This window comes from Melitaea cinxia, chromosome 8, assembly GCF_905220565.1.
Source record: "Melitaea cinxia chromosome 8, ilMelCinx1.1, whole genome shotgun sequence".
Taxonomy (NCBI): Eukaryota; Metazoa; Arthropoda; class Insecta; order Lepidoptera; family Nymphalidae; genus Melitaea; species Melitaea cinxia.
The window spans coordinates 9,079,582-9,094,140 of record NC_059401.1 but is presented as its reverse complement, the minus strand read 5'-3'; the positions used below and the strand labels follow the sequence as shown (position 1 = coordinate 9,094,140).

Here is a 14,559-nt window from a genome sequence, read left to right as displayed (position 1 = left end):
AAAAAGACAGACAAGATTTTCTTTTTTAATATCTTGTGTAGTTTCTATATTATTATTGTTATTGGTACACATTTTTAATTAAATTATCTAAAACGTTTATTTATTTACTGTTCGAGGAAGACTTAGTAGAAGCATGTACGAGTAAACAATAAGGCTAGCAACTGATTAAAATCCGTAATCTTTGACTAGTATATTCTGATTTTAATAGTATACTGTTTTAATAAATAACGCTTTGGAATAATGCTAGATATATTAACACAATATTTGTATAGCAAAGAAGTGTTTTTTACATTCCGAAAAAATTTAACAAACGAAGTGTTCTCACAGTTACGTCAAAATATATTTTATTTTTATGTTATGCATATTTATAAAAACACTATTTGCTTTTTTGGAACTTGAGACGGACATCTGCAAATGCAGGAAGGAAATAAAAATAAACTCTACATTTTTGTATCCAAAAGTTACGACTTACATATTATTCTTAAGAGAAGTTATTTATGTTACAAATTGTAAAATATTTTACAGTAACTATTTTTTAAATTACATGCTAGTATAACAAACTGTAAAATCATACAAGTACTCACTCATTACATCGTAAAATAACATGCTAAATGTTAATGATAAAAAGAGACTTTAGACTGTTATTCGTAAGTTTTTTAGCAGAGTTATGCGTTAAAATCAAATTCATTAAGCTGTTCATCTTCTTTTGATTCTAGCTAAAAAATTCCCAATTAAAACAACGTATAGAATCAGTAAGTCAAAAATTTAATTTAGTTTATTTTTGCAAATGTTTATAAAACAATGTTCAAATAAGCTTAGTTGAATACAGTATAATATGTATGTATATATACGGGTATATGTATTTGATTAAAAATTAGTACGGAAAAAAAAAACATATTGATATTAAGTGGTATTAACTTACATTAAGAACAGCGCCTGGTGTTGTGAAGTTTCTGTAGGGAGGTTTTCTGTTCCTAATATACTGGAAGATCTTGGTTCCGTGGCGGAGGAAGACGACTTTATCAAGCAAGTGAGGAGGCACGTCGTGCACGCACCGCAGACGCACAGACGAGCCTCGTGCTGCCCATCTCTCCATTTGCAGTTCCACTCTGACTTCTGTGTGTCCACGGGCTGTAATAAGCAAAATAAAAATAGTTATGTTACTATATAAATATACATAGATCAATACTTATCTAATGATACAGATGTGTGTTCATTTAAACACAATCTTGGTGCATATGTACCTACTTTTTATAATTTTTACTAGCTGATCCCGCAAAACGTTGTTTTGCCATATATGTTATTAGCCCCCGTTAATACCCTCCCTCTTATAACTTAGGGATATGAAAAATATATGTTGGCCAATTTTCAGACCTACCCGATATTAACAGAAAAATTTGATAAACATCGGGCCAGCCGTTTCGGAGGAGAATGTTAACTAACACACGAGAATTTGATACATAAGATTAGGTAATTAAAATTAGTATGCAGGAAATCCGACTGCCTCTTTGGCCATCAAACTATTTAATATTATTAGTAACTTTATATCACATTTTGTTAAAAAATCTCAGTAATATCTGTTATGTAATATGTCTCCCGCGTGTCGTCTAAGTACTTATATTCAAATAATTATTAAGACAACCAGGTTCAGGTCAAAGATATTTATTCTCATAAGAATTAACAATTCACTTATATGAGAAATACATTAGAAAGAATACATTTTTAAATATCTACAAGTTTACAATAATTCTAGCCGAGTGTGTCGGTAACAAACAAAGTTCATTATACAATATCGTCACAAAATCCAAAAAGTGGGTAGAAACGCATTACATCAATGGTAAGACCGGTCACTATGTATTAAGAAAAAAAGCAACAAAAACAGCAAGCGACGAAACACAAAGAAAATACATAGATCTTCAAATGTTAAACTAGATGCGGCCAGGCGAAATATATATTTACTCGTATGTGTGTGATTTTAAAATTATATAATTAAGGTTTTTATTTATTAATTACTTTATTTTTTATTGAGATTTTGTAACCTATTTCCTAGTTATTTTAACGTTATTACTTTGATTTAAAGTGAGAGTCTTTTAAACATATACATATATAAATAATATTAACTTGACGTTTTTTGTTTTTATTTTTTTTTATTTTGATATTTTGTAGGTATATTTTTTTTAATGTATAAATTTGTAGTTTTTTCTTTTTTTTTACTGTTTTGCAACCTATTTCTTAATTATTATTATTTATTTATTTATTTCATTTACCTTATTACTTCCACTCATTATTTTAGATGATAATTTTTGTTTGTAGTTGTGATAATTGTTTTTATTATATTTTTAGATTTTGTAAATATTTTTTTAGCAATTTTTTAAACTTCAGGATACTTTTAGCTTCTTTAATAACTGTGGGCATTTTATTATATATTTGTACACTTTCATATGTAATGTTCCTTTTCCCGTAATTTGTTCTCGGTGGGCGTAGAACTAGGTCATTAGAACTTCTCAACATTTTTGTTTGTATATTTTTCTTTTTAGTAAAAGTTAAAGTGCTACGTCGGTCACCAACCCGTCTGCCCAGCGTGGTGACTATGGGCAAAACACATGAGTTCACGTTATTTTTGGCGTAAACTTGTGGAGGCCTATGTCCAGCTGTGGACTGTATAGGCTGTAATGATGATGATGATGATGAAAGTGCTACGTACATCTTTATTTATAATTTTTCTTATAAGTGTGCAAGAATAGTATTTGTATGATTGTTCAATGTTAAGTATTTTCGTATCTTTATATATTTTAGTTGAAGGTGTTAGGAAATCGTAATGAAATAGTAATTTAACCAGTTTGTTTTGCACGACTTGAAGAGTGTTAAGATTAGTTTTAGCAGCTGATCCCCAGATCTCTATCAAATAGTCTATGTGCGGCTTTGCCAAAGAGTAATAAATAAAGTAGCGTACTTCTTGTGGTAGACAGTGAACAATTCCGCGTAGTGCTCCAGTAAGTGATGTTAACTTTGATTTTACTTTTTCGAATTGTAATTTCCAAGTCAGTTGATTATCCAAAATTAGCCCTAGATACTTTTCACTAGTAACTCTTTTTATTTCAAAATCATCAATTTTCAAAGGTGCGAAATTAGGTATTATTTTATTTTTTGCTGTAAAAATGACATAGTTTGTTTTCGATACGTTTATTGTTAGTAGATTAGACTGAAACCATGTTTTTAATATATTAACATCACCTTGCGCGTCTTGAATGATTGGTTCAATTTCTCCACCGAAATAAAACAGGCTTGTATCATCCGCATATAGTGATAGATCACCTTTGAGTCTCCATCTACTTAGGGAGTTAATATAAATAGAAAGAGCAACGGGCCCAAAACTGACCCTTGTGGCACACCGCACGTTATTATTTTTGGGCTACTTTTATATTTTGAAATTTTTGACTACCTGGTAGCGATTGGAGAGATAAGATTTAAGCAGTTCAAAAGCTTTACCTTTTATGCCGATATCGCCTATCTTATTTAAGAGAATTTTGGGGGAAACAGTATCAAATGCTTTCTTTAAATCAATAAAAATACCAATGGCGATTTTTTTTTCATCTATATTATTTTTTAATTTTGTTACTAGATCTACAGTTGCTGACAGTGTGTTAGATTTGGGCCTGAATCCATATTGTTTATGATAAAGAAAATCAATAGAGTTTAGATATGTTTCGAGACGATTACCTTCTCAAAAATTTTAGACACTACGGGAAGTATTGATATAGGTCGGTAATTACTGGGGTCAGTTTTATTTCCAGATTTATAAATTGTTGTGACTTTGGCGATTTTAAGATTAGCGGGAAATTGCCTTGTTCTAGACAGTTATTTAAGCATCGAGTCAGCTCTGGGGCTATTAGGTTTTTTAAACATTTTATCGATTTAGTACTGTAGTTATCAATGCCTGAAGTAGTATTAGAATCTAAGTTATTAATGATTTTAATTATTTCACCTACCGTGGCCAGATTCATTTTTGTTAGTATATTGTCACCCGCATCGACTTCAGTAATAGTGACAATCTTATCATCACGGTCCTGAAGAGCTATTTTCTGTGCTAGTTCCTCTCCGATGGTCGAAAAGAATAAGTTGAAATGTTCATATATCTCTTTAGTTTCAGTTATTAAAGTATTTCCTATGAGTAATTTTGGTGCTGCCAAAGATTGCTTAACTTTGTTATTAGATAGATCATTTATAAGTTTCCACATCTTGGATGGTTTATTTTTATAGTCTGTAAATTTCTTGTAAAAATACTCTTTTTTCATTTTTTTAATTTCATTAGCAACTAAATTTCTTTGTTTTATAAAATTATTTTCAGTGATTTTATCCTTAGGATTGTGTTTATGTTGATGCCAGAGTTTGTTTTTATAGTTAATTTCTTTGATTATCCCTTTATTAATCCATTCTTGCCTTGGTGGGTTTATAATTTTGACTTTTTTTATTTTACAATCCTCAATAGTTTTCATTAGTTTGTCTTCAAGTTTTGTATATTCATTGTTTTTGATGTTTTCTAAGCTTAATATTTTAATTGTTTCGTACAGTTTATTATAATCGAGTACTTCATATTCAATTCTTCGCTTAGGTTTTATTTGTTGCTTTCTTATCTCAAAATACATTTGCTTGTGGTCCGACAATGATGATTCAATAATTGCCAAATGAAAACTATTTTCTTTGAGGTCTGTAGATATATGATCAAGAAGAGTTTTGCTTTTTGAGGTTTCACGTGTGCAGTACTCAGGGCAAATTTTATTGATTATTGCATACCCATTTTCCAGTAGTGTATCTTTGTACGCTTTAACAGTGCTATCAGGGTTTAGTAGATCCAGGTTAAAATCACCAAATACGTACGGTTACGTAATAGCATACGTTAGCGTTTACAGCAATATTACGTACGTAATATAATAATATGTATATAAAAAATATAATTTTTTTTATATATATAGAAGCCGACCGATGGCGGGATACCCATCCAACTGCTGGCTTTGAAATACACAGGCCAAAGACGGGCAGCAGCGTCTTCGGTGCGACAAAGCCAGTACTGCGGTCACCAACCCGCCTGCCCAGCGTGGTGACTATGGGCAAAACACATGAGTTCACGTTATTTTTGGCGTAAACTTGTGGAGGCCTATGTCCAGCAGTGGACTGTATAGGCTGTAATGATGATGATGAAAAAATATAATTATGTACGTCAATTCCTTGAAAGGAATGTACGAGCTTTAAATGGACGTTACATGAAATAAATACACAGAATTTTAATTATTGCCTCTTTAGGCATTGAATAGTTTTACTAGAACACTCCAAAGTAGATTTTGTATTGCTTAAAGAAGATTTTTTCAATATGCCCTTAAAACTATATTATGCCTGTAGCACACAGGTGATCTGCGATTGAGGGATGGCTAAATACGCAGCGCGTTGATAATACCTACGTATGGTGAGTGTACAACCAGTGGTTATATTGTGTCTCGAATTATTAACAGCCTACCCTCAAATTTCTATAAAATATTTCAAATAGCAATATTAATACTAAATTCAAACTCATTCACTTCATCCTATCGAAGTCCACGGCTGGACATAGGCCTCCACAAGAACGCGCCAAAAATGGCGCGAACTCATGTGTTTTGCCCGCATGTTTGGTGACCGCAGGGCTAGCTTTGTCGCTGCTGCCCGTCTTCGGCCTGTGTATTTTAAAGCCAGCAGTTGGATGGGTATCCCGCCGTCGGATGGCTTTTTAAGTTCCAAGGTAGGAGTGGAACTGTGTTATTACCTTAGTCACCTCTTACAAGACCCACGGGAAGAGTGGGGGTGGCTATATTCTTTACTGCCGTAGCCACACAACTAAAGCAAGACTACTTAAATATTTCGGGTTAAAAAGGACTTGAATTGTATAAACATTACCAAAGGTTTTTGTATGTTTGTTAAGTTTTTAAGTATTAAAAAGGAAAGTCGTACCGTTTATTACCATTTGTAAAAAGTGCATGCGTACAAAGTACACATGCTAGAAGTGAAACTTCTTTGGCAAACTAATTTTTAAGTCACGTTTATAATTATACAAATCTAAAGCTTCAGATTTCCATTCCAGCGCCATCGACAAAACCGTTGAAGTTTCATTAAAACGTTGCCGTTTCATCAAAACGTTGACGTTTCATCCGTAAAAATTTTACCCTCATGTGCCTAAAGAAGTTTGACTTCAATATTTTATATGTATATTATAAGTAGAGTACGATATTACAGGTTGAAACCTTAGTGGTTTTCTGTCGCTATTACGCATCAGCCTGTAATATCCCACAACTGGGCATAGACCTCTTTCTTCATGTAGGAGAAGGACCAGAGCTTAATCCACCACGCTGCTCCAATGCGGATTAGCGAATATATTCCCTACTATAAGTAACGATCGCTATCAGGTGTACATGATAACAACTGGGACCGACAACGGCTTAACGAGGCTCCGAGGCACGGTGCGGAGACCCACAAGGACTGCACAAACACCCAGACCACGACAAACACCTGTATGGCCAATACAAATGTTTATCATGTGCGGGGATCGAACCCGCAACCGCTAGCGCAACAGGTTACAATCCATGGCTGTGACCGTTGTGCCAACGCGGCGTCAACGCGTCTTTTATGTATTGTAAAATGTATAAATGATAAAAAATAAATAAAAGTTTAGTATAATTACAGTAGCAATTTATGAATTATATAGAGAGATGGAATTTAGCTACGGAATGTTATTCCAGATCATTATGTCAAACGCGGGATCTTCGGGATTACGAAATTGATTCTGTGACCGACGCGCGACGCCCGGATTGCAGAAACGAGTATATTATGCAAGCATTTTGGTAACAGGATATATTACATAATTATTGTAAATTAAATTTTGCGATAAAAAATAATACCATTAGTGAGTATTATTACTAATTTTTCCTTTTTAGAACTGATGTTATAATGGTTTTTATACCGTTAAGCGTAAACAGGACAACAACTGGTCTGACGATGAGAGTTGTGACAGTACCGCAAGGGAAGTTGTGTTACGTGATAATGTTTTGTGGTTGCTAGCTTAAGCTATTCAAATGTAATTGGTTTGATTTTTAATTTTTTTATACAATTTTTTAATTTAAATAGGTTAAAACAAAATACCCATCCCCACACCCAAGATTGAGGTGAAATATCTTTAGCTCCATCTATATGTATGTCTATATTAATAATAATTTAAATTATGAGAAAAAGAGAAAGAAAATGTGTGCACGTACCTCTCTCTCTCTCTTATAGTAATATACGGAACGCAACTCTCTTTCTCTTTCTATCTTCACTACTTCTATATCTCCATCTCAACTTCCATCCGCCTCACCCAATCACACTTTTCGTAACATTCTCGTCACGCATTCACCAGTTTACTCCCAAATCCAAGCTTGCGTAAAGAAGTTTTACTTCAAAAAACATGTATTCACGAAAAGATAATATGGTGCTACGAAGTTTATCAGATCGGCTAGTTAACAATATAAAACACAGCAATAGTTTGATAGTTGATAGCTTACGATTTAATCAAAATAAACAGTCCCCTGAACAGTACCCTTCTAAGTAATTTAGCAGGAAACGGTCTTCCTTTCTCGGAGACTATGTAGATTGAAAGTCTATATTTTGAATTACTTTGTTACGGTTACCCACAAAGCTGTAACAATTTGACGCGGACTGAATTTGATTATGTGGACATGGCTCCACAATAAGGAAGTTAATTAATTTATTTATTCTTTATTGTACGGTAATTTATAAACAATACTTAAAGAAGTTACCCATTGTGTAGAACAATATAAGAATAAAATTAACTAAGGTAGGGCACAGAAGGAAATTTCCTGCTCAAAATATAGAGTAGCCCGACTAGGGAGGTACCTCGACCTAACAGAAGATCACAGTTATATATAAAGGTGACCAGAGCTCCTGGGGGAATTGGGAATGGGCTCGGGCTTGCGATGCTTGCAATGCTTTTGGTGTTGTAGACGTCTAATATAAGCTACGGTAATCGTTTATCATCAGGTGAGCCGTACGCTTATTTGCCGAACTAGTCATATATAAAAAAAAGAATTTATGTTTTTTTAGATAAAAAAATACACTAATTGTATGAAACACTTGGTACTTCTAGGAGAAATTCTTATTTTATAACTTTTTAGATAATTTCCGTGCTAAGAATAAAGATTAGCACCATGTGTTTACTTTGAATACCAGGACCCTTTTTAGGTAGTTATATCTATCATGACAAGAAACAAATAATTAGAAAAATATAAAATAAAAATACACTATTCCAACACGGAATTATACTAGCGACCGCTGCGGAGCGTTCCTGCGTTCGTTCGTCTAAAAAGACGGTTATAGAACAATAATTACGAGTATGTCTTTCACTCCTACTACACCTAACATTTGATAAATTGTACAAAAACATAAGTATAACAGCAATGCAGTAAATATAATCAAACAAAAGTGAAGGTAATTATGTTAAAGAAATCTCTATGCAAAGTAAAGTATTTTTGCGTTTTTTTTTTTAGCTCGACCTTAACAAATTTTGTATTACAGGTATACGTATCATTTCAGTGATGCCGAACTTTTATTCGTTACTCGCATTTGACCGGTCCTTGCTATATCTTCTTTTATCGTTTATAGAAATATTAAAGAAAGTAAAAGTTGAGAAGTACCTACGTGTTGTATTTTTTATAAAGATTACCTTACCAAAGATTATCAAAATAAAAAGTTTATCGACATATTATTATGTTAAGATAAATATTAAACAAGTCAAGACGTGACGTAATTTTCATAAAGATAACGTCAAAATAAAGAACTTTACTCCACACCTAAATGTAAGATTCGCCTTAAAAAGGTATTTCTCGGGTCGTAGTTTTTTTAGTTGAAAATGGGAAAACGGGTAAAATATAATATGTAATCTCGTAAAATTGAGGTGTTGTGTGAACTTCGTATCCTTCTTGCGTGTCGTGAGCCATTCCTCTTTTTATGGTTTGTACGTTTTATGAGTTTTGAGGCTTCTATGCAAGTTTTAGTTGGTACGTAGCGGCACTGTGGCACGGACAATCAGTGTGGTAATTATTTTGTCATTTATTTAATTGTTTAAGTAATTTTCTTGTATTTGTGCACTTAGTGGTTAATAATATTTGAAAATTTGTATCAATTTCATTAATATTACTTTTTATTGCTTTATCTTATTGTACTATATATATTTCATCAAAATATTTTTGTATTTGAATTATTTCTTCTAACTCTAAGGTTCTCCTTTGTAGTTTAAAGTATAATATTATTCATGTATTAGTTTAAAGTAATATGTAATAACTATCTATGATATCATGTAATTATGATTATTGAAAAAATAAAAGTTTAACTGAAAAATGAGCAACGAAGAAAAATTAAAGTAAGTAGAGGAAAATAAAGGCTTTAAATCAAATATCGCAATTTATAATACAAAAGTCGAAATCACAAGTTTCGTGTGTTGGTTACGTAAATATAATGAAACCTTCTGCAGAATCTCTACCTTTATGTCAAATGAAATATAATTCATGAATATTGGCACGATTTTCAGTAAGATACACAAAGCGTGTCGTGGCAAAACGGCGCGTACGTGGTTGGTGTGAAGATTATGTATTATGTATGATGTTGGTGCTCTCAAAATCAAAAGATTTTGACTTGTTGTTTAAACTTTGTTATTCATTCTAAGATAACAAGATAAAAAGCTTACTTTCCTGTTCAAAATTGGAAGTACTTTATTTTATATTACACTTTTCCTAAAAAAATTAAACTAGTACTTATATTATTACGTTGTGTCGTCGTGTTTTATACACCGAATGGATGAAGTACAAAAGTATTTTAGACAAAAGGTAAAAATGTTATTTGAGTGTAAAAATAAAATCTAGTGGAATTTGAAAATTATTTGGTGAACTCTGGGTAGCGTTTCTGAGTCGTTAAATAATATAACTGGAATTCTCTTTTGGTAGTTTATACAAAAATAATAAAAGTTTAAAAATAAAAAGATACAAACATTTTACTGCAGCAAAATTTAAGTTCATGTTGTTATTAACTTTCTAATTTACTTATTTTACTTTATAAATCTGACGGGAATTTTTATTTTTATTTAATAAGCTTTTTAATCGACTTAAAAAAGAAAGAGGTTACTCAATTCGACCGTATATATATTTGATGTATTTTTTTTAATGTATGTTCGGGGATAACTTCGTCATTTATGAACCGACTTTGATAATTCTTTTTTTGTTGGAAAGGAGATATCCCAAGTGTGGTACCATGATAAGGAAATCAGGATCTGACGATGAAATCTCAGAGAAATCAAGGGAAACCCTGGAAAATCGTAGTGACGATTAGTGCATTTGTTAATTTTTTTTTTCGTCTACTTATTTTTAATTATGGTCGAATTTCGACCTCTGAGCGACCACTAGTTAAATTATTTATGAAATTTTGCGGTGTGGCTGAATAGTCGTAAACTGTGGGTGTGCTATTATTAAACTATTTTATTACTTTTTAACCGAGTTCCAAAAAAGGAGGAGGTTCTCAATTCGACTGTATTTTTTTTAAAATGTATGTTACATCAGAAGATTTGACCGGGTGGACCGATTTCGACATTTTTTTTTTAATCGAAAGGTGGTGTGTGCCAATTGGTCCCATTTCATATTTATTTGAGATCTAACAACTAGTTTTCGAGTTATATCTAATAATGCGTTTTTACTTGACGCTTTTTTCGTCGACCTACGTTGTATTATAAAGCATAACTTTCTACTGGATGTACCGATTTTGATATTTCTTTTTTTGTTGGAAAGGAGATATTCCTAGTTTGGTACCATGATAAGGAAACCAGAATCTGATGATGATATCCTAGAGAAATTGAGGGAAACTCTCGAAAATCCGTAATAACTTTTTACTAGGTGTACCGATTTTGATAATTTTTAATTTTATCGAAAGCGGATGTTTATTATGTGGTCACATTTAAATTTTATCGAGATCTGATAACTACTTTTTGAGCAATCTTTGATAACGCGTAGTTACTTGACTATTTTTTCGTCAATCTACGTTGTACGACGTTGATTGACGTTGTTTGACGTTGACGAGTAATAACTCGTCGATGTAATTGAAGTCGGTTTTTTTTTTCGTTTGCGAGCAAACACAATTATTTACACGAGAATTACAAACAATTAATTAACAATCTAATAAATTTTTTATGATGCTCTAATTTTCAATTACATGAAAATTTTTAAGGGCTTTTGGTCACCATTATATTTTCCTCTGCTTATCGATAGGATTCGATAAGCTTTGAATATTATTTAACAAAATTACTACGACAAACCGACCACGAATAAAATTAATAACTTGTTACTGTTGTACGAGTATGTATTAACATAATACCTAATTTAATTTTAGTACATTTCTGTATGTGTGTGATGTCTATGCTATACTTTACATGTTTGTTATGTGCTATACTTTACATGTTTTCTTTAATCTGAGATTGTCTGCATGAAATCGCTATTTAGCGATAAGGCCGCCTTTACTCATTTTAACAGGATTATGTATTTAATTTAAAGTGTCTCTTTATTAATTTTAAGTATATCTTTCTCTATAATACATAAAAAACTTTCGGTAAGTAACCGCATACAAAGCTGTTAACATTAGTAAATTATATTTTAATTCGTAAGCGACTTACGAAACTAACTTTTACGCAAGTGAAACATATAACATTATAAGTGTAACACCCGTCCGACGTACGTGAGCATTATGAGAGTATTTCTAAAATTTCCATCCCCTAAAGACTAAAATACGGGTTGAAAGTTTGTACGTAAGTTTGACATTTTTAAAGTTAGATACCTAAAAGTTAGTATGTAGGCTTCTAAGGAATCTCTTATGAGAAATCCCATCTGACAACAGTTGGAAATATGTGTTACGGCAGGTGACCGTAATATATGAATTTAAGATGCACATTTTGTCTTAAGTCTTACTGTTATTTATTTTATTCATATGAATCTCAATATTCAGGATCTACACATTAAATAATCTATACAATTAAAATAAAATTGGTGTAGCTGTTTGTAATATTAAAATAACCGCTTTTTACTAAATGCATATGGATGAATACACGGTACATATACCAAAATGACATTTTTTACAATTTTTCTCTGTCTATCTGTCTGTCTGTTTGTTCCGACTAATGTCTGAAACAGCTGGATTGATTTTAACGGGATTTTCACTGACAGATAGCTGATGTAGTAAGGAGTAACTTGGGCCGCTTTTGTTTTAGAAATTTATTTATTTTATAACTCTGCGAACTGAACAATAACTTTTTGTTAAGTGAGACGCGAACGAAGGGTACAGCTGGTTATTATATAAAACGGTCAAGCGACGACCCGTCGAAATATTGGCAATCTCAAAAGTTTTGATTGACAGTGAGCTTAAAAACATAAACCTTCGATGTGCGATGAACAGCATTTTTGTCTGGGCGTTGCGTAAAAGCTTTGTTGGCACGGTGCGAGACGCAGCTGTTAAAGCGAGCGAAGCGTACAAAAAATATTCCCAGGGTGCAATATACTTGGTGGTATAAGATTTTTCCCTCTGTCAACTTTATTTTTACGTGAAATGCTTAATGAAAATCGACTAAGTTGTAGACGTAAATATTCAGTTCACATACGCAGTTAACTTTTATCATCTATGTAATTTTTTGTAATTTTGTAGATAAAAATATAACAGTGTATTTTTATAAAAATAATACAGCATACTTCTCTTATTCATTAGCCAGTTCAGTTGATGAGATTTAAACTTTGCTAAAAATTAGTAGAAAACCTTATAAGACAGAAATTTTAAAGACTTTAAATTTTTTTATGGAATATGAAAATAATATACATTTATTAATACACTTCACTAGTTTATATCCATGCTTTTAGTCACGCGGAAAGTAGTGGTAGGCTTATGTCATGTTATTATTATGTTATTGTTATGTTATTATTTATATTATTTATGATTAAAATTTGAAAAGCCATGGGTGCTGAAGTCCCCTCGGCCGCATTGCATTTAATCAAGAAGTGAATGATTTTTTTTTTTATAGAAAATGAGTTAAAACCATTTTAATTAAAATTATTGTCTATTTTAATTAAAAGGGATGTCTGGAAGAAATGGCTAAAGAGCCATAAGTCCGCCCATTGTACTTCACAGTCTGTAAATGTTTTTTAAATGTATTTATTGTTTAAAATGTAGTTGTGTTGTACAATAAAGTATAAATAAATAAAAAAAATAAATAAATTATTTTCCTTGACTGGCACCCTGTTATCAATGTATTCGCCTATTCATAAAGAACGTAATGATTTTGCAGCGAAATCTTAGGCTACAGTAGTTTTGACAACAGCATAAATTCCAAAGGATTATGTTTGTTTTTAGATAGGTAAAATGCTTAGGATTGGAATTTTTAGTTTCTATGCAGAAATCATTTAGTAAATAATGATACAATTGGAATATCTTACGATGATTTATGTTTTTTTTACACATTTTGTAAACGCTTCGTGCTAGCCGGCGCAGATCACTCGACCTATATTTTGTTTAAACTACTACGTTTTGTATTTGTTACGGATGCAAATATCTAGCGCAGGCTTTATCACAATGGTAATTTTTTCGCTAAAACTGTGAATTTTTATTCACAACGTGTTACGGTTAACATTCGTAACTAATATTTATACAATTTTAGATATTATTATGACATTAACGAAGCTTCGATATGTTACCTTCAAACGTGTGTGTAATTAAACATACACACATACACACATAAACACAGACACACTCAATTTATAAATAAATATTAGTTTCGAAGATAATCGCAGATGAAAAAAATTAAACAGTAATGTCTGTACTGAACAAATTAATACGTACAGTCAATCAGGGTAACTTTGACAGATCATTACTATATTTTTTTACCTAACTTTGACAATGTTAAATATGAGACACAAGAGTTAACTTAATATGTGCTCTCAGGTTGGTTTTCTTACTCTCAAGTTATTTAACGTGTATAAAAATCATTAAATGTAACAAAAAATGGCTATTTTGTTGTGTGTCAAACACAGTTTTAACAGTTACAACCCCTTTTTGGGTAACTTTGACACAGATGAGATTTTAAAATGGACATATTAAAGGTTCTTCTTCTTCTTCTTTATGGTTAATGGCTTTCAATAGTGCCAAATGAGTACAGATGATTTCGCCAATGCCACGTAGAAAATATTAAAGGGTGTATTATATTTTTACATATCTTGATAGTAGCAAAACTATCGAGTTATCAAAAAAGTTTACCACTGAAAAAAAAATACAAAAATTGCGCGCCGAACTTTTACCAAAGTTTTTGACATAAACTTCGTTTAAAAACTTCTTTTTTGCAGAGAGTTCATTTAAGCAGTTTATTAAGTAAACAAATTTTGTAAATGTAACAATGTTACGCACTAAATGTGGACAACGTAAAATATAAAAAATAATTTTGGGATTTGACCGTCAAAGTTACCTGGT

General features: G+C 31.7%; 1 protein-coding gene across 1 annotated transcript in view; it reads right to left on the bottom strand.

The window, feature by feature from the left end:
* The window catches only part of LOC123655867, a 94,486-nt gene that overhangs the window by 25,727 nt on the left and 54,200 nt on the right, over positions 1-14,559 (bottom strand). The window contains exon 2 of the mRNA XM_045591614.1: positions 923-1,131. Coding sequence (XP_045447570.1) covers positions 923-1,131 — 209 coding nt within the window. The remainder of the gene's footprint in view (positions 1-922; positions 1,132-14,559) is intronic.